This window comes from Schistocerca gregaria, chromosome 11, assembly GCF_023897955.1.
Source record: "Schistocerca gregaria isolate iqSchGreg1 chromosome 11, iqSchGreg1.2, whole genome shotgun sequence".
In the NCBI taxonomy this organism is placed as follows: domain Eukaryota; kingdom Metazoa; phylum Arthropoda; class Insecta; order Orthoptera; family Acrididae; genus Schistocerca; species Schistocerca gregaria.
Window position 1 is genome coordinate 87281835 of NC_064930.1, and position 27517 is coordinate 87309351.

At 44.3% G+C, this 27517-nt stretch overlaps 1 protein-coding gene across 1 annotated transcript in view; it reads left to right on the forward strand.

Annotated features, from left to right (window-relative positions):
* Positions 1-1260: 1260 nt before the first annotated feature.
* Positions 1261-27517, forward strand: part of LOC126295300 (poly [ADP-ribose] polymerase tankyrase-1-like) — a 42458-nt gene continuing 16201 nt past the window's right edge. Inside the window, exons 1-4 of the mRNA XM_049987737.1 lie at positions 1261-1331; positions 7521-8082; positions 13084-13233; positions 25222-25368. Of these exons, the coding sequence (XP_049843694.1) occupies positions 7532-8082; positions 13084-13233; positions 25222-25368 (848 nt within the window). The 5' untranslated portion in view covers positions 1261-1331; positions 7521-7531. The remainder of the gene's footprint in view (positions 1332-7520; positions 8083-13083; positions 13234-25221; positions 25369-27517) is intronic.

Genomic DNA, 27517 nt, shown 5'->3' on the forward strand with positions numbered 1-27517 from the left:
ATAAACACCTGCTTAAACTTACAATGTTTATCCAAGATGGCGCTCGACCCCATATTGCTAGACGCGTGAAAGATCTCTTGCACGCGTCGTTTGGTGAGGATCGTGTACTCAGCCGCCAGTTTCGTCATGCTTGGCCTCCCAGGTCCCCAGACCTCAGTCAGTGCGATTATTGCCTTTGGGGTTACCTGAAGTCGCAAGTGTATCGTGATCGACCGACGTCTCTAGGGATGCTGAAAGACAACATCCGACGCCAATGCTTCACCATAATTCTGTTCATGCTTTACAGTGCTGTTCACAACATTATTCCTCTAGGCAGCTATTTTTGAATGATGGTGGACATATTGAGCATTTCCTATAAGGAACATCATCTTTGCTTTGTCTTACTTTGTTATGCCAATTATTGCTATTCTGATCAGATGAAGCGTCATCTGTAGGAAATTTTTTGAACGTTTGTACTTTTTTGGTTCTAATAAAACCCCAAGTAATTAGAAGTATGTGTCAGTTTGTACCTGTCGACCTACGTTATTCCGTGATTTATTCAGTATTCAAATTTATACTGACTTTTTGGTCACCCAGTAAATTTTCATGAGAAGTATGTGCTGCCTTCTAAATTTCACAGCAAACTATTCACTCAAGTAGAACAGTACTGACCAAAAAGCATCAGAGATACAAACATACCCATTGTGCAGAAAATGATGAAACAGACTGCTTGACATAAATTTGCTACTTGTTGTTATTTTCTCTCTCAGATTCTTTGTCTGACATCTGTTTGACGATTTCACTTACGTTTCGGCAAGTCGAGTGGCTAGGATTCTCAAAGCTACACGTTTGAACCCTCCACCAACAATGAAGGGTGAAACTTTGATTATCCCAGTCACTTGTGCTGGCAATCAAACGTCGGTTGAAGAACCAAAGGCAGAAGCCAAAGGTAGTTTGTTGGACTGTTCGATGCCGTTCAAATCCAGATCACGACAGTATTTTCAGTCACCTAGGGCCGAGTTTTTTATGATACAAAAAAAATTCCGATGTTTTGCATTTATCAATACCAGACGTATTTAGGAATGTTCATAGATTACATAATCTTAATCGAGCACCGCGGTCTTGGTTTGAGCCTCTCGTATCTTGCAGTAAACACTCCAGATAAATGATGAACCTACACGCGTCACCTCCTTACTGTGACACGTGAGACAAGTGCATGACGCGGTGACGTCACGTGGCCGCAGCCGCCGCCGTAAGGCATATAAGCCGCAGACACTGAAAGAGTCCAGCGGCTCTCGGGCAGCTTACCGTGCTGAGCTCACTTCGTGACGTCACTCCTTCCTGGCTCTGCGGTGAGTAGAGGCTCTGCACGAGCTGCTCCTCTTGTTTGCGTTCACAGTTTCTCCATGTGACGGGGCTGTATTGTTCTGTCAGTCGATAATTCCTCTCTCTATCTCTGGATGGGGCAGCCCTGAAAGGCTGTAATATAGACAGATTGCTGCCTGCGACAGGTTCACAGTCTCGGTGTCCAAGTTCTGCAGATGCCTCATGCTTTCTTGCCTAGCACGCATAGTTCAAAAAATGGCTCTGAGCACTATGGGACTCAACATCTGAGGTCATCAGTCCCCTGGAACTTAGAACTACTTAACGCTAACTAACCTAAGGACATCACACACATCCATGTCCGAGGCAGGACTCGAACCTGCGACCGTAGCTGTCGCGCGGTTTCACACTGAAGCGCTAACATGCATAGTATTTCAGCCACTGGTTTATGCTCCCAGAATTGGAAAATTTATGTTTTGGCTTGAAGTAGAACGCAAGTAAAAAAGGGTAGTAAATTATAGTAGTCCAGCCTAGGAACCTCCTGGGGCCCTCCTGTCCCACTTACATACACTGAGTGATCAAAAGTATCCAGACACCCCCCAGAACATACATTTTTCATATTACGTGCATTGTGCTTCCACCTACTGCCACATATTCCATATCAGTGATCTCAATAGTCATTAGACATCATGAGAGAGCAGAATGGGGCGTTCTGCGCAACTCACGGACTTCGAACGTGGTCAGGCGATTGGGTTTCACTTGTGTCACACATCTGTAGCGAGATTTCCACACTCCTAAATATCCCTAGCCCCACTGCTTCCATTGTGATAGTGAATTGGAAACGTGAAGGGATGCGAACAGCACAAAAGCGTACAGGCTGACATCGTCTGTTGACCGACAGGGACCGACGACAGTTGAAGAGGGTCGTAATGTGTTAATAGGCAAACATCTAACCAGACCATCACACAGGAATTCGAAACTGCATCAGGATCTGCTGCAAGTACTATGACAGTTAGGCGGGAGGTGAAAAAAGTTGGATTTCATGGTGAGTGGTTACTCATAAGCCACACATCACGCCGGTAAACGCCAAACGACGCCTCGCTTGGTGTAAGGAGCGTAAACACTGGATGGTTGAACAGTGGAAAAATGTTGTGTGGAGTGACGAATCACGGTACAAAATGTGGCAGGGTATGGGTATGCCGAATGCCCAGTAAACGTCATCTGCCTGCGTATTTAATGCCAACAGCAAAATTTGGAGGCGGTGGTATTACGGTGTTGTCGTGTTTTTCATGGAGGGGGTTTGCATCCCTTATTGTTTTGTGTGGCACTATCAAAGCACAGGCCTTCATTGATGTTTTAAGCACTTTCGGGCTTCCCACTGTTGAAGAGCAATTCGGGGATGGCGATTACATCTTTCAGCACGATCGAGCACCTGTTCATAATGCACGGCCTGTGGCGGAGTGTTTACACGACAATAACATCCCTGTAATGGACTGGACTGCGCAGAATGCTGACCTGAATCCTATAGAACACATTTGGGATGTTTTGTAACGCCGACTTCGCACCAGGTCTCACCGACCGACATCGATACCTCTCCTCTCTGCAGCACTCCGTGGAGAATGGGCTGCCATTCCCCAAGAAACCTCCCACCACCTGATTGAACGCATGTCTGCGAGAGTGGAAGCTGTCAACAAGGCTAAGGGTGGGTCAACACCATATTGAATTCGAGCATTACCGATGGAGGGCGCCACAAACTTGTAAGTTATTTTCAGCCAGGTGTCCTGTTACTTTTAATCACATAGTGTAGTAACGAACAATTAGCTACTGTTTTATGTTCTGCAGCTTACACGCATATTCCAAATGGACTGAATTCAGCAGTACTCACTCCACAAGCCTGCAAAAAGAAAAGAAAAGGAACTGCTAAATTATAACAGTACTCAGTATGTCAGTGTATGTACAAACAAACTTGACAGAATTGCAGGTATAGAGGTAGCATCTCACATTATAAACATAATCCTATGTGGAAACATACCTCGTAGATGCATTGAGACAAAATAGAAACATCTTAAAACATGTCAATAGAGTGCCTTCAACCCCATTAAGAAAGTGGTATTTCATCCACTTCAAAGCTGAAAATCGGCTTAACAGCTGCTATTCAAGCCTCAGAAATTCAGTAGTTCACCTGGAACGTGTGTGTGGCGGAAACCTCTGTAAATATGTGTAGCACTGCAGTAAATGGATAACGGTCTCACCCTAACATAGATGTTTTTTTATCATTTGTGAAGTTATCCACTCACTGAGACATCAAAACAAAGAACTGCTTACTGCAGTACTGGAATTTGTCTCGCAATGAGGCATCACACTGCAGTAATGTGTGAGATAATGAAGGAGAAATTTCTTGACAGGTAGAAGAGCCATTACCTGTGCTTAAGTACCGATGATCTGGCACTAAGATAGGTGGAAGTTTATTGCCTTGTCATTTTCACATTTAGCCATCTGGAAATTGACTGACAAAAACTTTAAAAGAAGAAAGTAATGTTTATTTAGTACAAATAAAGAATATATCTATTTCTGTCGAATTTTTTGATACACATCAGCATTATACTCATGTGGATCAGACGATTTTTTTAAGAGGCAAATATGAGGGAGACCCCCAATATGAATTTTTAGGATTGGTGATATTCAGATTTCTGGAAGCAACAATTCTCTTTCACAGTAGTATAAATCTAATTTCTTCATATAATAGAATAAAAATATATTTTACAATAAGTGGTTAAGATAATGTACATAAAAGGTAGTACTGGTTGTGAAAGGTAAAATTCACGCGTTTAGAGAAATCATAGCAGCTGATAACACTAACAAGGCCAGTAAGAATGAGAATATTAAGCCGAAAAATTGTGTGCCCCACGAAAAACAACACTGCAGCTGCCAGAAACACACAGATCATGAATGCTGACGTGAGATTTGAGAAACTTTGAAATGACAATATATGACACATACAGTTAGTAATGAGAGCTGCTACAGGTAAAATGTCACAATGTCAATTACGTAGTTTCCCATTTGCAATGAATTTATGGTCTTCTTCTTCTTCTTCTCTTTCTTCTTTAGTCCCCAGAACGAGCAGCACACCTTCAGTTCTCAAGTCTTTCCTCAGTGAAGACATCTTTTATAATTTGACCCATGCACTGTAGGCATGGCCTTTCTGGCATTCTCCTTCCACAACACATTATTTTTAGGTTCACATGATTTTTCAACACATCAATAATAATCTTATTATCATTTTTACAGTCGTGTCCCATAAACTTGTCTTATCTCACGCTTTTTGAGGTGACCATTACTTGTGGCTTTTTCAGTCTGTTTGATTTTCAGTATGCACCTGTATGACCACACCTTACACTAATTCAGTTTTGTGCTTTCCCCAACCTCTCGAGTCAGGTCTCACAGCCTGCTGCACTACACACACATGTTATGAGAAACCTTTCTCTGATTCTTGGGCACTTAATTCTAGAGGATAATATGTTTTTCTATCTATAGCAGGCTCTTTCGACTTGGAAAATTGTGCTTCCTATTTCTTCTTTGGTTCTTACATGTGTAGTGATCCCACTTCAAAAACAAACTGGTCATCTTGTAGCAGTAGCTTGTCATATACATGTAATCAAACATTTGCTTTTCCTCCTTTGTCACAGATAGTTAACTTTGATTTACAATTATATATTTAGACGTTGTATGCCTTTCCCAATACTTTAACCACTGTATTTAACTTGAAATTGGTATCTTGTTCACTTTCAGGTAAGCCGGCTGGGGTGGCCGAGCGGTTGTAGGCGCTTCAGTCTGGCACCGCGCGACCGCTATGGTCGCAGGTTTGAATCCTGCCTCGGGCATGAATGTGTGTGATGTCCTTAGGTTAGTTAGGTTTAAGTAGTTCTAACTTCTAGCGGACTGATGACCTCAGCTGTTAAGCCCCATAGTGCTCAGAGCCATTTGAACCATTTCGAACTTTCAGGTCAAATACCTGTGTTTCTATACCTATGTCCAGCTGCTCACTGACTGCTGTAAATGCTTCACCCATTTACAGACTGCGGATAATTTGCTGCGATTTTATATCTACAGTGGTCACACTCCTTTCTGTTATCAGTACCCTGCATTACACTGTGGCAGTTTGGCATCAGTTACAAACCTGTAGCACATGTGGTAGCTGAAAGGAAGACATATTCTCTATGACCCGCTCTGATAAATAATTCTGTGCATAGGTGGCTGATATCCTGTTGGAATATGTCAGAATAGTTGAGGAGAAGCTGCTGTCCAACTGCACCTACTATCCTGAGAACGTACACTCCTGGAAATTGAAATATGAACACCGTGAATTCATTGTCCCAGGAAGGGGAAACTATATAGACACATTCCTGGAGTCAGATACATCACATTATCACACTGACAGAACCACAGGCACATAGACACAGGCAACAGAGCATGCACAATGTCGGCACTAGTACAGTGTATATCCACCTTTCGCAGCAATGCACGCTGCTATTCTCCCATGGAGACGATCGTAGAGATGCTGGATGTAGTCCTGTGGAACGGCTTGCCATGCCATTTCCACCTGGTGCCTCAGTTGGACCAGCGTTCGTGCTGGACGTGCAGACCGCGTGAGACGACGCTTCATCCAGTCACAAACATGCTCAATGGGGGACAGATCCGGAGATCCTGCTGGCCAGGGTAGTTGACTTACACCTTCTAGAGCACGTTGGGTGGCACGGGATACATGAGGAGGTGCATTGTCCTGTTGGAACAGCAAGTTCCCTTGCTGGTCTAGGAATGGTAGAACGATGGGTTCGATGACGGTTTGGATGTACCGTGCACTATTCAGTGTCCCCTCGACGATCACCAGAGGTGTACGGCCTGTGTAGGAGATCGCTCCCCACACCATGATGCCTGGTGTTGGCCCTGTGTGCCTCAGTCGTATGCAGTCCTGATTGTGGCGCTCACCTGCACGGCGCCAAACACGCATACGACCATCATTGGCACCAAGGCAGAAGCGAGTCTCATCGCTGAAGATGACACGTCTCCATTCGTCCCTCCATTCACGCCTGTCGCGACACCACTGGAGGCGGGCTGCACGATGTTGGGGCGTGAGCGGAAGACGGCCTAACGGTGTGCGGGACCGAAGCCCAGCTTCATGGAGACGGTTGCGAATGGTCCTCGCCGGTACCCCAGGAGCAACAGTGTCCCTAATTTGCTGGGAAATGGCGGTGAGGTCCTCTACGGCACTGCGTAGGATCCTACGGTCTTGGCGTGCATCCGTGCGTCGCTGCGGTCCGGTCCCAGGTCGACGGGCACGTGCACCTTCCGCCGACCACTGGCGACAACATCGATGTGCTGTGGAGACCTCACGCCCCACGTGTTGAACAATTCGGCGGTACGTCCACCCGGCCTCCCGCATGACCACTATACGCCCTCGCTCAAAGTCCGTCAACTGCACATACGGTTCACGTCCACGCTGTGGCGGCATGCTACCAGTGTTAAAGACTGCGATGGAGCTCCGTATGCCACGGCAAACTAGCTGACACTGACGGTGGCGGTGCACAAATGCTGCGCAGCTAGCGCCATTCGACGGCCAACACCGCGGTCCCTGGTGTGTCCGCTGTGCCGTGATTGTGATCATTGCTTGTACAGCCCTCTCGCAGTGTCCGGAGCAAGTATGGTGGGTCTGACACACCAGTGTCAATGTGTTCTTTTTTCCATGTCCAGGAGTGTATTTCGCGTCAACGCAGATGGTCGGCCAGTGCTCTAGCAAGACAACATACTGCAGTAAAGGGTAAGAGCACGGTAACACAAGTTTCAGTTGTGAAATATCGTTGTTTCCCTAAACGAGGGGAGAAAAGAGAATGAAAACTCGCTGAATAAAGTACTACCATAGCTCTTTCTGGTCTTGTTGGTATTTGTAGAAAAAAATTAATATAAAAGTAAAAGAGGTCTCTATTGATGCTGAAACGAAAAAGAACTCTAAAAGAGTGTTGTTCAAAATTTGGAGCTATTTGGCTGTAGCATCAATTTGAGGCAGCAAGGATACACTATAGTTAGAATTCACTTGTGAGTGTCAACATTGACTAACTTTTGCTTGACACATGTCCTTGCTTGACACATGTCCGTTTATGCCCCGTATAAGTACTGAGGTTTCTATGTAAGGACAATAGGCTGAGCAGCGCACTGTGTTTCAGAATCAGCCACCATGGCAGCCGTGAAGGAAGTTCCAGGTACCACCGCCACGGACCTGGGTGCCCTGCTGGATGCAGGTGACGGCGCCGTCGTGACTTTAGTGGCGGGGCAGACGCGGCTGGCTGCACACAGGGCCGTCCTGCAGAAGAGGAGCCCAGTATTCAGGTCAATGTTCGACAACAACGAGTTAGACGTCAAGGTGGAAAACGTGGAGGGCCCAGTGCTCAGGCTACTACTGACCTACACGTACACCCTCCAGGCGCCCCAACATACCAACATGGCCGCCCAACTGCTGGAAGCTGCCAATGCTTACGAGCTGTCAGATCTGAAGGACACATGCGAGCAGCAGGTGGTCGCACAGCTGGAACTGGAGAACGCGGCAGCTCTGGGTGTGCTCGCACTGAGGCACTCCTGCCCCAGACTCCTGCAGGCTGTCACTGCGTTTGTAAAAGACCACACGCACCAGGTGGTGCTGACACAGAGCTGGAAAGATGCAAAGCAGAAATACCCGCAGGAGCTGCTGGAGTTGGTCCCTCTGATTGTAGGGCCACCAGCAGAAAACAGGTATGCATGAACAAGGCGTTGTTCTGTTCTCCGAAATCTGTACATGTATCTCCCTACAAGTGTACAGACATCAATATACCGGGTGATCAAAAAGTCAGTATAAATTTGAAAACTGAATGAATCACGGAATAATGTAGATAGAGAAGTACAAATTGACAAATGCTTGGAACGACATTGAGTTTTATTAGAACCAAAACAATACAAAAGTTCAAAAAATGGCCGACAGATGGCGCTTCATCTGATCAGAATAGCAATAATTAGCATAACAAAGTAAGACAAAGCAAAGATGATGTTGTTTACAGGAAATGCTCAATATGTTGTGTTCGCAGAAGTGCCAACACCGTATTACGAGAGCAGGCCGAAATGCACGCGTTTTACCTCACGCAGGCTGGCGTGAGGAGGGAAGAACTATACTGACGTGCGGTTTGGGACAAGGAATTAGAATTCAGAAAGCGGACGTAATTAGTTTGATACGTACCTTTAATCCATTAATGATAAACGTCGCTCTTGACGGTACATGATTCACAATATTATCAGTTCAGAACACATTATTGAAGAATATGGCGCCTTGCTAGGTCGTAGCAAATGACGTAGCTGAAGGCTATGCTAAACTGTCGTCTCTGCAAATGAGAGCGTATGTAGTCAGTGAACCATCGCTAGCAAAGTCGGCTGTACAACTGGGGCGAGTGCTAGGGAGTCTCTCTAGACTAGACCTGCCGTGTGGCGGCGCTCGGTCTGCAATCACTGATAGTGGCGACACGCGGGTCCGACGTATACTAACGGACCGCGGCCGATTTAAAGGCCACTACCTAGCAAGTGTGGTGTCTGGCGGTGACACCACACAATATGTCCACCATCATTCCTCAGCAAAAGCTGTAGTCGAGGAATAATGTTGTGAACAGCACTGTAAAGCATGTCCCGAGTTATAGTGAGGCATTGACATCGGATGTGGTCTTTCACGATCCCTAGAGATGTCGGTCGGTCACGATACACTTGCGACTTCAGCTAACCCCCTAAGTCAACAATCTGACGGACTGAGGTCTGGGGACCTGGGGGGGGGGGGGGGGGGCAAGCATGACGAAAGTGGCGGCCGAGCACACGATCATCACAAAACGACGGGCACAATAAATCTTTCACGCCTAGCAATATGGCGTGGAACGCCATCCTGCATGAACATCATACGTTCCAGCAGGTGTTTATCAGCCAGGCTGGGGGTGAAGCGATTCTGTAAGATCTACGTACCCCTCACCCGTCACGGTATCAGTTCCAAAACCAGAATCACGCATCTCCTCGAAGAAAAAAGGCCCGATAACGGTAGATGTGGTAAATTCAACCCATACTGTGACTTTCTCGTCGTGCAATGGAGTTTCCACGACAGTTCTAGGATTTTCGGTAGCCCAAATGCTGCTGTTGTGGGCGTTGACAGACCCTCGGAGCGTGAAATGAGCTTCGTTGCTCCACAACACGTTACTCAACCAATCGTCATCTTCCGCCATCTTTTCAAATGCCCACACCGCAAATGCCCTCCGGTTCACTAAATCGCCAGGTAACAGTTCATGATGTCGACGGATTTTGTACGGATAGCATCGGAGGGTACGCCTAAGTGCCAACCAAACAATAGTGTATGGCATGCAGGTGCGACGTGCGACTGCACGAGCACTGACTTCCCCGTGCATAGACGAACCCGCTACAGTCTCCACTTCTTCCTGAACTGTCTCAGCAGCATTACGCCTTGTGCTCGGTCCGGCACTACGGAGTCTATCGTCTAAACAACCCGTGGCTTCGAACTTCGAAATCATTCCCTCTACAGCTGCATTTGTCAACGGAATCCTCTTCCTATGGCGATATGATCGTAACGCTGAACTAGCACATTCCCCATTCTGATAATACAGTTTCACTAAAGCGCCTTTTCAGGTAACGTCAACATGCTGCGACTGCTGGCGCATCTGATTCTCTCTCTGTCATTACAGCTCCTTTTATACACGATTGTCATGCGCAGTCACTGACGTTTTGCTGTCCAACGCCATCTGTCGGACATTTTCTGAACTTTGTTTTTTTTTGTTATAGTAAAACCCCATGTCATTCCAAGCATATGTGTCAATTTTTACCTCTATATCTACATTATTCCGTGGTTTCTTAAGTTTTCAAATTTATACTGACTTTTTGATCACCCGGTATTGTGATATCCCTTCCAAGAGAGTTTCCTCAATGATCTCTATAATATGAAACGTTCCTTTACTGACAGCTACACACGCCATGTGCAGGTATCCCTCAGCTGTTTCTTCACCATCTTGAAACAGGTTCATCGAATCTCTAAAGTGATCCCCATTTATAAGCAGCGAAGTTAGTAAACAAAATCATGTAGGGAAAAATCTTTTTGCACCTAAATAATCTGTTTTGGCACCTTAGCGATGCATGCTTATTTGCAGATATAATTTCTGGTAAAATGCATGTGTACCTGTCAATAAAGGTCTGATTGACTGTAAATATAACATGAGCTATTTTCACTGTTAACACAAAGATGTGCTGCTCGTTGCAGAATGAGACAGAGTGATGTTTATGATGCATCAAGGACTGCTGAGTTCTTGCTTCTCATACTGCACACTATGTTGGTCACTGTAAACCTGTATAGAAAAAAAAATGGCATTTAAAATGGTTTGGCTTCTCAGCTTCTGCCACGGTGCATAAATAGAAGTTAAAGATGAGGAGAGAGAGTGTCATCTCTTACCAGTGCCAGGAACATTGGATTTCAAGGACAGCAGCAACTTAGTCATAGCTTTGCCTTTCTGGTACTGCAGTGGTACAACTATCGACCACTGTACGCCTGCGTTGTAGTAAAGCTTACCATCAAAGTAACAGCTATTCACAAATTGGTACTAGAACTATGTTGTGTTGAACACCACTCTTTCACTACATATGTGCAATACAACTGCAATGCCAGTATCAAACTTGGTTTCTTGTTCTAGAACAGTACCAGGGAATTACTTAAAACTTTTAAGAAGTGTGCTAGGTTGTGCAAGCAGTGAAGGAAACAAAAGAAAAATTCGGAGTAAGAATTGAAATTCATGGAGAAAAAATAAATACTTCGAGGTTTGCTGATGACATTGTAATTCTGTCAGAGACAGCAAGTTACCTGGAAGATCAGTTGGACAGAATGGATAGTGTCTTGAAAGGAAGATATAAGAGGAACGTCAACAAAAACAAAACGAGGGTAATGTAATGTAGTCACATTAAATGAGATGATGCTAAGGGAATTAGATAAGGAAATGAGACCCTTAAAGTAGTAGATGAGTTTTGCTATTTGGGGAGCAAAATAACTGTGATGGTCGAAGTAGAGTGGAAATGGCAACCAAAGCATTTCTGAAATAGGGAAATTTCTTATCATCGAGTATATATTTAAGTGTCAGGTAGTCCTTTCTGAAAGTATTTGTATGGAGTGTAGCCATGTATAGAAGTGAAACATGGACGATAAATAGTTTAGACAAGATGATAATAGGAGCTTTCGAAATGTGATGCTACAGAAGAATCCTGAAAATAAGATGGATAGATCGCATAACTAATGAGCAGGTACCGAATAGAATTTGGGGAGAAGAGGAATTTGTGGCACGACTAGAAGAAGTGATCAGTTGGTAGGACATGTTCTGAGGCATCAAGGCATCACCAATTTAGTATTGGAGGGCAGCGTAGAGGGTAAAAATGGTAGAGACAGACCAAGAGATGAATACACTAAGCAGATGCAGAAGGATGTAGGTTGCGGTAGTTACTCAGGGATGAAGAACCTTGCACAGGATGAGGTGGCATGGAGAGCTGCATCAAACCAGTCTCTGGACTGAAGATCATAACAACAACAACAACACTACGTTCCTAGCAGAAGAGCATAGTTCATATTCAGAGCATATACAGAAAGCATCCAGGAAACAATGTGACTCAAGCACAACATGTGCAGCACTGTACTGCTGCTTAGGTCTCACACAATCTCTGGTCACCCGAAAAGAGAACAGACTAGTTCTTGCAACTGCTCCAGACACATCCAAACAGTCTTGAACCTTTCCCTAAGTTTTCTTTCTCCTTTCTGGTCAGGTGTGCTGTAGTTCGATACAGTCCGTTCTACGCCACACAGAGAGTTGGTTCAGTTAGTCAAAACGCTCTATTGTCTTCTTGCAGTACCATGGTCAAACCTCTGCCCATCCAGTTTGCTTGAAGTTGTCTGTGGCGTTACTAAAGGCTGTCCAATGTATGCTGCGCTATTTCCTTCTATTAAGACACACCCTATGACCTTCCCTAAGCAGACTATCGTAGTTACTGGTCCACTGCTAATAAGATGACCATTGACCGCCACCTTTCTGTGCCATTTCATTCTCTGAAATGTTTAGGGTCTCTGCCTCTTACAGCTAGACCCTGACAAATGAGCTACTAGGTCTTCAGACGCCATTAGATGATTACAGTGTGTTATAAAGAGTTCCATTGTAAATTCTACGTGATTGTTGTCATAATATATTCAGACTGTCCTGCCCAGTAGTTCCTGTACCACTCCAGTATGACTGCCCCAGTACATATCTTTAATTTGTGTTTTATTTAGAACAACCTGTTGTTTGGTAAGCTAAATCTATGGGGAACTCAGAAGAAGGAGTATATAAAGTGATTGGCTCACCAGAAAATCAACTGTTGTACCTAACACACTACTATCATAAGCAGAGTGTTACCACCATAGACAGTCCCCCAACAGTACTACCTGCAGTAATCAGTCTCTTGGCTTCTGTGTGAACACACTCACCCACACAGTGCCTCTGTGTGCAGTGCGCCGCCGGCCGCTGTGGCCGAGCAGTTGTAGCAGCTACAGTCTGGCACCTCGAGACCGCTGCGGTCGCAGATTCGAATCCTGCCTCGGGCATGGATGTGTGTGATGTCCTTAGGGTAGTTAGATTTAAGTAGTTCTTAGGCGACTGATGACCTCAGATGTCAAGACCCATAATGCTCAGAACCATTTGAACCACTTTACAGTGCGTCGGCCACCACAGGGGGTGCGTCCAGCCCCAGCACCTACAGTCAGCCCCACAGCGACCACGGCAGGACAGCTGCCGCAGCTGTGCCACCCACGGCTGCCCAACACACTCCACCACCACCTGGTGGCACAGCAGTCTTTCGCCCTCGGTGAGTTGCGTCACTCTGTGTTTACAGTCTGCATATTCATAGCACTGGTTCACTAGTTAGGGGGTTAGACTGGTGATGGCAAGGAAATCATTTCTGAAGAAGAGAAATTTGGTAACATCCAGTATAGATTTATGTGTTAGGAAGTCGTTTCTTAAAGTATTTGTCTGGAGTGTAGCCATGTATGGAAGTGAAACATGGACGATAAATAGTCTGAACAAGAAAGGAATAGAAACTTTCAAAATGTGGTGCTAGAGAAGAATGCTGAAGATTAGATGGGTAGATCACATAGCTAATGAGGAGGTATTGAATGGAATTGGGGAGGAGTTGCTGGCACAACTTGACAAGAAGAAGGGACCGGTTGGTAGGTCATTTTCTGAGGCATCAGGGGATCACAAATTTAGCATTGGAGGGCAGTGTGGAGGCTAAAAACCGTAGAGGGAAACCAAGAGATGAATAGTAGGTACTGGGAGATGAAGAAACTTGCACAGGATGGAGTAGCATGAAGAGCTGCATCAAAACAGTCTCAGGACTGAAGACCACAACAACAACAATAGTTAGGGGGTAATAATCAAGTGTTATGGCCCAAAACTCGAATTTCACTACATCACGTCTTCTTATACAGAGGGTCTTGTAGTTGTCAGAAAAAGTCACCCTGCTTCTAAATTTTGGTGTGCTGAAATTTGATGTTCGAGTAGGTGTGGACAAGCCCGCCCGGTTGGCCCTGCAGTCTAATGCACGGCTTTCCGGGCGGGAAGGAGCGCCCGTTCCCCAGCAGGAATCCGCCCAGCGGATTTGTGTCGAGGTCCGGTGAACCGGCCACTCTGTGGATGATTGTTAAGCGGTTTTCCATCTACCTGGTTCCCCTTATTCCTCCTCAGTTACATTATGTCAGCAATTGCTGCGCAAACAAGTTCTCCACATACGTGTGCACCACCGTTACTCTACCACTGAAACACTTGTCTGATGTGAGACGTTCCCTGGAGGGTCCACAGGGGGCCAAACCACACAATAACCCTGGATTCGTTGTGGGGTGGCAGAAGGGTGAAGTGGACTGCGGTAGTCGTTTTCTGGTTGTGGACCACTGTGGCTGCAGCAGGGACGGAGCCTCTCCGTCGTTTCTAGGTCTCTGGTTCACATACAATACAATACAATACAGATGGGGACCAGTGTCTAAATCTTTCTCCATGTTCAAAGTGTGCGTTAATTTCAGTGTGAAACAAATAGGCCACTTGATGCGGTTATGTGGGAAACATGGCAGAAAACAATTTTCAAGGATAGTTTGGTGATTTTCTGTTTTCTACGATCATTTTCTGTCTGGCCTCGTTGAGATGCTGTAGCGCTGTGAGATTAACACTGTAGGAAAGTGAGGAGCTAGTCATCATCAAAGCGCACATCAAATGTTTTAAGGGATGCCACAATTTATTATGGTCTGTAGGTCTTGCCACAGTACTGTGTTCAAGGATAAATTATTTCTACGCTATTTCTTTACAGTCACGCGTGTCATTCGCCACTACATTATTCGAATCATACCTAGTCTACAGTAATATCATAGTCCTTGGTGCGCCTAAATCAAAACTAATTCCATGTGGCTCCGTTTAGCTTGGGCTGTCACATTAGCGTTCGATCAAGACACATTTTACAATGTAATGTTCCATAGCAACCGGCTATTGCCATCAGAGTCGCGAAAATTTACCTAGTCCTCACCGCTATATTTTCATTAGTAAACATATAAGAATATTTTACAATATTCTTCAGTTTCTACACGTGGCGAACCGCACACGACCAATTAATTTGGCTACCTCAACTGGATTCTCCACTAGCTGACACCGGAGTTCCTGTCAACACCAACGAGCTTCTGGCTCCAGCGTTTCCACCAGTCTCAGAAAAGGAAATTTCGTACTATTATGTATAGTGAAGCCCTTCTTAGCCAACAGCAACTGATGATGTGACTCCTGACTGGCTAACACAGAGGCACGTCAACAAAACGCCGGGCTGGCAACTCCTCACCTCCTCCTGCACAGGCTGTAGGTCTTGTCACCATGTTGCTAATATCTGAGACTCGCTTTAACATAAGTGTTTCGTTATGCCTGAAGGGGTCCTGATGCACCACAACTCCAGAAAACCGTCTTGTTACGCGAATAAATAATTGTGAATGTAGATCAGTGACAGTGCCCAGAAAGAAACGATGAAGAAATAATAAGCAGGAAAACGCAAATAAAATAACTTGCAGCAGTGGAACCTATTGTTTCCCCAGTACATAGCGCATTCAGTGGTGTTGAAAAACACACATCAACACCAGCAGAATTGTGAAATTTCTGAAAAAGAAACTATTGAAATTAGACATCATAGTATCTGGCTCTTCAACAGAAAATCTCACGGTCACCAGTGCTCCGGGCAAGCCTCGTCAGATGAGGGGGAGGCGAGGTGGGGTGTCTGACACATTGACTGCCACGAAGCTGGCAGTGGGGACAGGGTCTGACACACTGACTGCCACAGAGGTGACAACAGGGAGGATGTCTTACACACTGACTGCGAGAAAGCTGATTGCAGGGAGCATGTCTGACACATTGACCGTTACAAAGCTAACAGCAGGGAGGGTGTCTGTCACAAAGATAGCAGTAAGGGAGGGGGGGAGGTTGTCTGACACGCTGACTGCCACAAAACTGCCCATGGTCACAGCAGATAACCCTGCTGCACTCACAGTGACCTCACGACACTCATTGTGTTAAGTAGCACTTACTATGAATATCAATACGAAGTTAATTATGTTCATAGAACAACTGCATTTCTGAAGCAAATTTTTTATTGCCTAGTTTCTCTGAGTTTAACAAGGCCATTACCGACAAGTGGAATTTACAGTGTGAAGCAGTTGGCTGCTTACATAAGAGCTCAGGCAGGGGCATCTGGGATAAGAAAATGGTATTATCTCTCAGCTGGCGTTACTCCATCGTTCTACTGCACATTTGTAGATAATCTGCCAATTCAAGATGGAATAGACCAACGAAAACATTCATACTGATTACAATCACAATGGATAACACAGTTGTGTTAAGATAAGCTCTGCAGAAAGTTACAGAGGATGGTCTAGTCTATGGCTCATTGCCCTCATTTCCTCTCCAAAAATATTAGTGTGAAAGTTACATACTTCTAGTGGGTTGACCATATGGAAACAGATGTAGTACAGATTAATAACAGATATCAAGTAGTTTGTCATGATTATAAAAATTGACTGTTTATTTACTACTGAACAATTCCATACAGCAATGGAATCTCTGGGGGGGGGGGGGGGCGGAGGGGGGACATATAGCTTCTAACATATGCAGAAAATTTAGTAAAGACGGTAATTTAATGTCAACTTCTCATGGTATTTGAGCAACTAAAGTGGAGTCAACCGTGATAATAGTGTAAGGAATAATGGATGCAATGGTGCTGTCGGCAGTGTGGCTAGGCTCTGGATTGAATGGGACAGGACGACGGCAACAATAATTACTCGCGCTCATCCAGGTGTCCAAGTATGCTAGGATGCTGCAGGTGGCACTACATACCACATACCGTTACATCTAAGCTCACTGGAGCAACGTACTGCCCTTCAAGACAGCGTGCAATATTCAGAAAAACGCCGCAACTCGTGTGAAATATGCGAAACAAAAGGATCACGAAATGGCTGAAACAGAGCGCTGAAAGCGCTAGTGTTTTCAGTTCATCAGTTCACAATGGGTTCAATCCAACCATGTCACGACATGGTAGTGGCTCTGAGCACTATGCGACTTAACACCTGAGGTCATCAGTCCTCTAGAACTTAGAACTACTTAAACCTTACTAACCTAAGGGCATCACACACATCCATGTCCGAGGCAGGATTCGAATCAGCGACCGTAGCGGTCGCGCGGTTCCAGATTGCAGCTCCTAGAACCGCTCGGCCACAACGGCCGGCTAAGACATGGTAGTCTCAACTACTGTTCGGTGGTTCAAAATTACGGTAATTTTGCTAAAAGCATTTAAGTAAAACCTCCGGAGCAAGTACTCGAATGAATTGGTGAGTAAACAGCTGATGAAAGACTTAGAGCAACGAGCGATGGATGCACGTGGTTGCATTTCGATGAACCTTTCATACGAAACTACGCTCTATGCATAAAATTAAATTAATGAAATAGGAGATATAATCACGAACAGTCCCTGACGAATTAACGAAGTGAAAGAAATGGATTACTCACTGCTGCATATTGAAATAACTCAAACCAGTACCTGATTCTAGGATGTAACAGTAAGCTGTACCGAGTAGAACCTTATACTCACACGCCATGAGTAAGAGCGCCTGTCCGTTCGTAGTTTTTACTGGTCGCCTCCTAACGGGAGGAGGAGGGGACAACTGCAAGCTACTTGCGGTGCCAACCACTGCATAAGGGTGCATAATGGTGCAGCACTGGCCTGCCTGTTCTACACTGCAGGGGTGCTGTCAGGGAGGCAAAGTTGGGTCATATAATTGTCAGCTCTGGCTCCACGTGGATCTTCCAAAACAAACTCATTCACACATTTAGTCATTCAGTAGGGTGCACGGGAAAGTCTATAGATCAGTGTATAAAGATATATACTGAAGTGACAGAAGTCGTGAAATATAGATACGTACATACACCACTGGTCATTAAAGCTGCTACACTAAGAAGAAATGCAGATGATAAACGGATATTCATTGGACAAATACATTATACTAGAACTGACATGTGATTACAATTTCAGGCAGTTTGGGTGCATAGATCCTGAGAAATCAGTTCCCAGAACAACCACCTCTGGCCGTAATAACGGCCGTAATACGCCTGGGCATTGAGTCACACAGGGCTTGGATGGCGTGTATAGGTACAGTTGCCCATGTAGCTTCAGCACGATACCACTGTTCATCAAGAACAGTAGCCGGCGTATTGTGACGAGCCAGTTGCTCAGCCACCATTGACCAGACGTTTTGAATTGGTGAGAGATCTGGAGAATGTGCTGGCCAGGACAGCAGTCGTACATTTTCTGTATCCAGAAAGGCCCGTACAGGACCTGCAACATGCGGTCGTGCATTATCCTGCTGAAATGTAGGGGTTCGCAGGGATCGAATGAAGGGTAGAGCCACGGGTCGTAACACACCTGAAATGTAATGTCCACTGTTCAAAGTGCCATCAATGCGAACAAGAGGTGACCGAGACGTGTAACCAATGACAGCCCATACCATCACGCCAGGTGATACGCCAGTATGGCGATGACGAATACACGCTTCCAATGTGCGTTCACCGCGATGTCGCCTAACATGGATGCGACCATCATGATGCTGTAAACAGAAAAAATGAAGCTTTGCCGTTCGTACACCGAAGTTCGTCATTGAGTACACCATCGCAGGTGCTCCTGTCTGTGATGCAGCGTCAAGGGTAACCGCAGCCACGGTCTCCGCGCTGATAGTCCGTGCTGCTTCAAAAGTAGTCGAACTGTTCGTGCAGATGGTTGTTGTCTTGCAAACGTCGTCAACTGTTGACTCAGGGTTCGAGACGTGGCTGTACGAATCCGTTACAGCGACGCGGATAAGATGCCTGTTATATCGACTGCTAGTGATACGAGGCTGTTGGGATCCACCACGGCGTTCCGTATTACCCTCCTGAACCCACCGATTCTGTTCTGGTTGGCAGGAGAGCCAAAACCGTGTTACTAAAGGAGGCCGAAATGCACGCGTTTTAGCTCACGCAGGCTGGCGTGAGGTCTGGAACATGACAAGGGACGGAGCTGGTGGAATACTTAACTTTAATCCATTAATGATGAACGTCGCTCGTGACAGTACATGATTCACAATATCAATGGTAACTGAATATGGCGCCTTGCTAGGTTGTAGCAAATAACGTAACTGAAGGCTGTGCTAACTATCGACTCGGCAAATGAGAGCGTATTTTGTCAGTGAACCATCGCTAGCCAAGTCGGCTGTACAACTGGGGCGAGTACTCGGAAGTCTCTCTAGACCTGCCGTGTGGCGGCGCTCGGTCTGCAATCACTGATAGTGGCGACACGTGGGTCCGACGTATACTACCGGAACGCGGCCGATTTAAAGGCTACCAACTAGAAAATGTGGTGTCTGGTGGTGACACCACAGACTCCATATTCTGCTAACAGTTATTGGATCTCGACCAACCCGAGCATCAATGTCGCGATTCGATAAACCGCAATCGCGGCAGGCTACAATACGACCTTTATTAAAGCCGGAAACGTGATGGAACGCATTTCTCCTACTTACACGAGGCATCACAACAACGTTTCACCAGGCAACGCCGGTCAACTGCTGTTGGTGTATGAGAAATCGGTTGCAAGCTTTTCTCATGTCAGCACGTTGTAGGTGTCGCCACCGGCGCCAACCTTGTGTCAATGCTCTGAAAAGCTAATCATTTGCATATCACGGTGTATTCTTCCTGTCGATTAAATTTCGCGTCTGTAACACGTCATCTTCGTGGTGTAACAATTTTAATGGCCAGTACTGTATACAGACAGTGATAGAACAGCATACACGATGTATAAAAGGGCAGTGCATTGGCTGACCAGTCATTTGCACTCACGTGATCCATGTGAAAAAAGTTTCCCACGTGATTACCGTCGCGCCATGGGAAACAACTGACCTAGAACGCGGAATGCTAGTATGAGCTAGACGCATGGGACATTCCATTTGTGAAATCGTTAGGTTATTCGTTATTCCAAGTTCCACAGTATGAAGGGTGCGCCGAGAATACCAAAATTCGGGCATCGCACCTCACCACGGACAACACAGTGGCTGACGTCCTTCACTTATCGACCGAGAGCAGCGGCGTTTGCATAGTGTCAGTTTCAGTGCTAACAGGTAATGGATGAGCATGAAACAACTACAGGAATCAATGTGCGACGTACAACGAACGTATCCGGTAGGACAATACAGCGAAATTTGGCGTTAACGGGCTACGGCAACAGACAATCGACACGAGTGCCTTTACTAACAGTGCCTCTCCTGGGCTCGTGACCATATCGGTTGGATCCTCGAGGACTGGGAAACCGTGGACTGTTGAAGATGAGGCCCATTTCAATTGGCATGAGCTGATGGTAGCGTTCGAGTGTGGCGCAGACAACACGGAGCCTTGGACCCTAGTTGCCAACAAGCCACTTTGCAAGTTTGTGGCGGATTCACAATAGTGTGGGCTGTGTTTATATGGAATTGATTGTGTCCTCTACTCCAACTGAGCCTTTCATCGTGTACGTATTCCCAAATAACGATGGTTTGAACAGCGTTCTGGACAATCCGAGGTAGCCCAACATGGATACCTTCGAATATTTATGGGGCATAATCGAGAGGTCAGTTAGTGGACAAAATTCGCATTTATGGACGGATGTAGAGGCAGCACGCCTCAGTATTTCTGCAGATGACTTCCATCGACTTGTTGATACTATGGCACGTCGAATCTGTGCACTATTCAGGGTAAAAGGAGGTGAAACACGGCATTTAGAAGTGACCCATGACATTCTTACATCACTATACCATAAATAAATACATTTTAGGGCTCATTCATTCAGCAGATCCTCCTTCCCTGGAGGTTCCTTGTTGTAAACACATTCGGAAGTTCGGAAATTACGACTCTTATGGCACGGGACTGACAGCAGGGTTCGACAAGGTTGGGTGCAGTTCATAGCTGCGCGAGTGTTCAGACCTTGTTCTACATGATGTAAATGTCACGGTCAGCTTATTGCCCACTGCCCAAAACAATTTGTAAAATTTTTTGTGCGGAGTATGGGGGCTATGTAAGTAGACTGTTTAGGTTTTTATGTTGGTAACGCCACGTAGCGCTCTGTATGAAAGTCACTGGCTGTGGTGTGTGCAGTCTGTGGCTGGTTGGCATGGTTGGAATATTCGCCATTGTAGTGTTGGGCAGTTGGATGTGAACAGCGTGTAGCGTTGGGCAGTTGGAGGTGAGCCGCCAGCAGTGGTGGATGTGGGGAGAGAGATGGCGGAGTTTTGGGAGCGGATGATCTGGACGTGTGTCCATCAGAGAGAGTAAATTTGTAAGACTAGATGTCATGAACTGATATATATTATGACTTTTGATCACAAATAATGTATTTACCTTAACATTGTTCAGAAGTCATCATATATATCAGTTCATGACATTTAGTCTTACAAATTTACTCTCTCTGATACGTTCAGATCATCCGCTCTCAAAACTCTGCCATCTCTCTCCCCACATCCACCACTGCTGGCGGCTCACGTCCAACTGCGCAACGCTACGCGCTGTTCACATCCAACTGCCCAACACTGCAATCGCCCGGGTTCCCGGGTTCAATTTCCGGCGGGGTTAGGGATTTTCTCTGCCTCGTGATGACTGGGAGTTGTGTGATGTCCTTAGGTTAGTTAGGTTTAAGTAGTTCTAAGTTCTAGGGGACTGATGACCATAGATATTAAGTCCCATAGTGCTCAGAGCCATTTGAACGATTTGAACCAACACTACAATGGCAAATATTCCAACAATGGCAACCAGCCACAGACTGCACACACCACAGTCGGAGCGCTACGTGGCGTTACCAACATAAAAACTTAAACAGCCTACTTACATTGTCACGGTCAGCAGGCTTCCAGTTTTTTTTTTTTTTTATGGAAGGCAACAACTTATTCACAATTTTCCGCTTCTCACGTGGCCATTTCGTAAATGCTGATCTGACGCTACTTTTAGATGTAGTGAAGCATTTCACTAACAAAACACCAACTCTGCATCACAGTTTCACATAACGAGTTCAGGGGCCAAGGCGACAGCATAGAGATGACAGGTGGACCTCTGCACGTGTCAGCAGTGCAGCACGTCGCGGTACCAGCTTCCACAAACACCCTGTGAGGTGACAACACAGGTGGGCAGCTTCACATTAGTATTGATGGTCGTACTGGAGGATGTTAAAACTCAACGTCTCACACCAGTGAAACACTGTGTTGAAAGTGCGACGTATCAGTCAGTGTAATCGTCATCCGGCGTTCCTTCCACACAGCCACAGCATGCGTCTGTCACAGAAGAGGACAGTACCGCAGATCTGTGTGTAGCTTAACCGGCTTCCACTTGTGTAGAACACCTGTGCAGTTTGCCAATCACTACCATAGCACAATTATTTTATCAATCCACCCCCATCTCCCCGGGAAATACAGGGGTAATTTGCTACAACTTTTGAGGTCCATCAAATGAAATATATCAAGCTCCAAAGAGAAGGGTATGGTCTCCATTCAGGTTGTGAACACAAGACATCCAGTAAACGAGTGGGGTGTAGCTGCTTACCCCTGGCACAGAGAGACATGTGCAGCAAAAAAATTCACTTTAATCGGCTTATGAAATGCATTCCAGCCTGCATCAGTTACTCACCAAGTAAGCGGTGAGGAACCGATCACTCAAAGTTCTTTTATATATATATATATATATATATTCCACTGAAATACGAATAACATAATAACTCTCTCTTAAATAATGCTAGAAACAAAACTAAAATTTCTTCTTTACGTTTAATGTAATGGAAAACTATGTCTCACATTGAATGTAGTCTTTGATATTAATGTAACCACAAAGTATACTGAATATGTCAGAGATTAAATAGGGCCATATAATAAAATTCTTTGCATCTGTATCTGTCAAATTTACGATAACACTTGTGTGACACACAATGAAATCCCACAGGAACAAATTCTCCATTACACAGTGTGGTCAGAAGCAGTCTAAAAAATTAGAAGGGTGTTGCAGGGTAGATTCTCCTGAGAAATAATTGTCAAGATAAAATTCGACAAGGTTGCACCCCTTCCGAGTTAATCACCATTGAAATTAGCCAATCAGAGCATTGTGTACGCAAATTCCAGCGGCTCACCAGATGAAATTAGTGTCAGCTGTTCTAACAGCCTAGATCATCGCTCCCGAGACTGGTCAGCCTTCGTCTCTGGGTTCGATCCTATCCTCGTGCATCCAATTTTTGTATCGCTGTCATGTCCGGTTTTAGGACACCGCCTCTGGCGGGCTGCATGAATTGGCTCAAGCAACGACCTCATTGACAAATTTTAGTGCTAATAAACGCGGATGCAGCCCAACGTAGCGGATTTGTTTTTTCACAATTCTTTCTCAGCGCAACCTTTCTTGCAACGCCGTTACGAACTTTTCAGACCGACCCTGACTATACTACATATGATACATCGTTTTCACGAGTATCAGATCAACCAGGATAACGAAGGTACAACGATTAAAATAAATATATATTATACTCTTACATTAACATGCCACAGTAAAGTATCAGTGCAATTATGACATGTTTTAATGCAGATCTGAGCTACGACTACAGCGTGATGACATTAGGTATATCCCAGACACAGATACATAAGCAGCTGCCATCTGGAGCATAGCACGACTTATACATTTATGATCGATATTTAATGCATCCATTCATAACAAATTTTGTTCTCTGGGAAATGGACAAAGCTCGAAATTACTCAGTCAGTAAATAATTAGTAGATGTTGCATAAACAGTTAAAAAAATTTTCTTCAATATTTCAGAGCTGCAAGATGCAACATATGGAAGAACTTGATATTTTATAGGACACCTGTTGCAATTTCTGACCATCATGTTCTTCATCATCCCAGTGTTGCATATTAGTTGTCCAGTTACCTATCATAGCAACAATCGATCAACCTCTATAGGCAGTAAGTTGACAGCTCAATTTACTAGATTCTATTATAATTTTTCCATTGCCCTTTCGGATCTCTGTCATTTTTTTCATTAACACTGAGTGTTCTAGTGCTCACGAACTACTTCATACCAACCATAATTACTCTGAATACATCAATAAAATCTATTTTTTATTTTTCTGGGACAGCACTCTCGGATCAGGTGTCAGGTTTTAAAATACATTGTTTGTCTTTAGCGGTCTTCACTTAATCAATATCGCAACTGGAAGTTGACCCACTGAGGGAGAGTTCTCTATTGCCCATGTGAATTAGCTCTATTGAAACGTTTAAATTTCTGTAACAGTGCTTTTAATGATAATTAAATATCCCACTGGTTTAGCTGCAATATGTTATGAACCCTTACCTTGCAACTCCTCTAATCTCTGTGATTTACCTTCCCTGCTGACTTTAAAACCTGCTGTCCTGTTTACTGTCTGTGCTTACGGACGAGTCGCTGACAAATGAGCTACCATTTCTCTGAACATCGCTTGATAAGCATAGCGTTGCATCAAACGCATTTGAATGTCTGAGGTAGCTTCGTCAGTGCCCTTTCAATTTCTGTAAGACGTGTCAACCTGTACAAAACTTTCGAACTTTTATAATTTTATTTAATGACAGTATTTGGAATAAGAGTAGTCATTGAGATAAGGGAAGTTGTGCAGTTGAGGAGAAAACGTCCTTCAAATGAACCTGATTTATATCTCTGTTTATCCATTGTGGAATCGGCACAGTGGTCGGTCAGATATTCACCAAGTAAAATGCTGAAACAGCCAGACGTTTTGCGAAGATATTTCATTCAGACAATCAGTTTCGGTACCTCAATAATGCCATCTTCAGGACTCTACGCACTCCAGGTACAGACCATCAGACATATCGATACTTGCATACTGCCATCAATATCTCGATATTGTGAATTGGTCTCTGGAGGTTTACTTCAAAGCCTTGACAAAAACTGCGTTACCGAGATGACGAAACTTGGTGTAAAAATAACTCGTCTAAACACAGGACTGTTTGGCGATTTTCTTGGTAAAAAAGAATTTATGACACATCCTTGTATAAACATTTTCTTGCACATAATTTTGAACAAAATACTTTATATAGGATATTACGAGATTTGTCGTAAATGTAATCTTTGATTTTAGTTGCACTCTGTACTTATATAGTAGTAGTAATACAGAAGTGCACTATAGAATCAGATTCAGATATATATTTGCGTCAAGGCGACTATGAGAAATACGCTTGTCATTTCGAAAAGTGCCTCTGTGTGCAGCGTGCCAGCCAGCATATGGGGCGGGACCATCCAGCACCCTCGCCGTCAGACCCGCAGCGACCACGGCCGGACTCCTGCCACAGCTGTACCGCCAAAAGTTGCTCGACACACTCTGCAACCTGACGATGCAGCCGTCTCTCGCTTTCGGTGAGTTGTGTCACTACACATGCACAAGTTCTGCACTCGTACTGCTATTTATTGGAATGTCAATCAAATGTTGTGAAGGCATTACTAATTACGGATATAAATTTTTTTTGTGATTTTCTTTAGATTTCTATTCTTTTTTTTTTTGTTCATATGGGCATTTCTAATTGTGATTATGTAACATTCTACTGTGGTTTTTAAATATAAAGATGTAATTGTGAATTATTTCGTTTGCCAATGGATAAGTATGTTTCTTGCTTTGTAGCTGTGGTTGTAAACTTCTCTTTTCGAATGTTATTAATGGTTAAAAATGCATTCAAGAACATTTCTAAAGATCTATGTAATTTACGATAACGATATAACATGTATAGACAGGGGACAGCGATAGTGATATGGATAGTCGAAAGGTTGTTGTGTAGTAGAGGGGGTGGTGGATGGTGTGTCTGTGAAGCGTGCGCGGGAGAATAGTATTGTGTTTTATGAAAAGCATACGTAATTGTGTGGACTGTGATTCCGAACTATCAGATTGTTAATTCTCTTTACCACTGCGGTATGTAATGCCATCGCCAGCGAACTTTAAGAGCAAATAAACCGGACTGTGAAAGTGCCGCTAACAATACTTTGTTGTCTCCGACACGAACAGTGCTTTTATGCGAATGAACTTTGCTGATATTGGTTTTGGGTGGTGGAACTGTTGTACATCACATTCTAACATGCCATGAAAGTGAAGACTTTAATTAACTGTGCAATATAAATGACTTTCAATGACGTTGTTGAAGTTTGAAAAGCGAGAACAGAGTGGACAATGTTTACGGTGTGCTTCACACACAATAACAATTCTACGAACTGTGTATTTGTGGCTAAGGCTATATGAATGTGACGAAAGCGTCACGGACAGTGCATAAAGTGTAAAAACGAGCGACGTCTACGTCATGTACTTTGTCATGTCAACAACGGTCATATACTGGCGTCTTGTGGTTTGTTAATCACCACGGGGTTAATGATACAGCTGTGCCGGAACTTTATTTGCGTTTCGCCGGAGAAGATTAACAAGCGGAACTGCCTGTATCCTGCTCTCATCATCGTAACCAGCCGATATCGTGCTGCCCAACGCAACGCTTCGTATGCAACAAAAAGTTAAGAGATTTCGCCGAACGCTTTCCCCTGACCTAGAAACTTTGTTTCTCTATCGAAAGTATAAGAATTACAGACTCTAATTAAATAAATTCTTTGTTTATTTTATGTTTGATTTCTGCTAACGAAAATAAATATACAATCAGTGAATTAAAAGTTGCCTGGTAGTCATTGTTGAAACACCAGTAAATATAAACTTCTTCCTCTCATTAGAACTAATTCTCCTTGCATGTCAAAATTATTGTAGTTATTTTATGTAGTTTTATGTATTGTTAAGAGACTAGATATATGACAGTGACTAATAAGAGTATTTTGTCGCGAAATATGGCTTCTCTCGAAAATTATGGCGACCGCCATAATTGCTTGCGTTCTGACCAATAACGTAAAAGCTGCTATTCTGGTATTGGTACATTTCCTGACATGAGCGGGAACTATAAATGTCAGCTGTCAAATCATGTAGGCACTTTTTACCCAGTAATAAAAGTTTTTGACATTGTATTGCTACAAGTCGTAGTATTAAGAGACACTGGTTATACTCAAAAGTGGGTAGATGTATGGTGAAATCTCCCCGTGTTCATGCGGTTATTAACAGTATTGTGTGTGATTCACGAAATTTTCTCTCTTTTTCTAATTCCTTTCAGATATTGTCTTAGATGTCTTTGAAGTTTCAGAGAATATATACACAATTTTGTGAGTTCAGGTTAATTTCAGAGCAGTTTCTAGTGAATATTAGAGTTTTCAGTTCATAAACAAAGTGGGGTCGTGATCAATTGAGAAGTATAACAAAGAGTGTGGTTTTCCAACTAGAATTTGGGATGACTTCACAGTTCAGATTTTGATAATTATTTTTCCTGTGGGTTGAGGTCATCACATAGTTAAAAAATTGAATTCAAGTGTTTTTGAAACTATTTCCTTGTTTATTGGTGTATTTAACGTAAATGGTGCTTTCGATGCTGTTCATGTATCTTACAAATTAGTCTTGTTTCAGTGCATTGCCACTCAACAACATTCTGAGTTT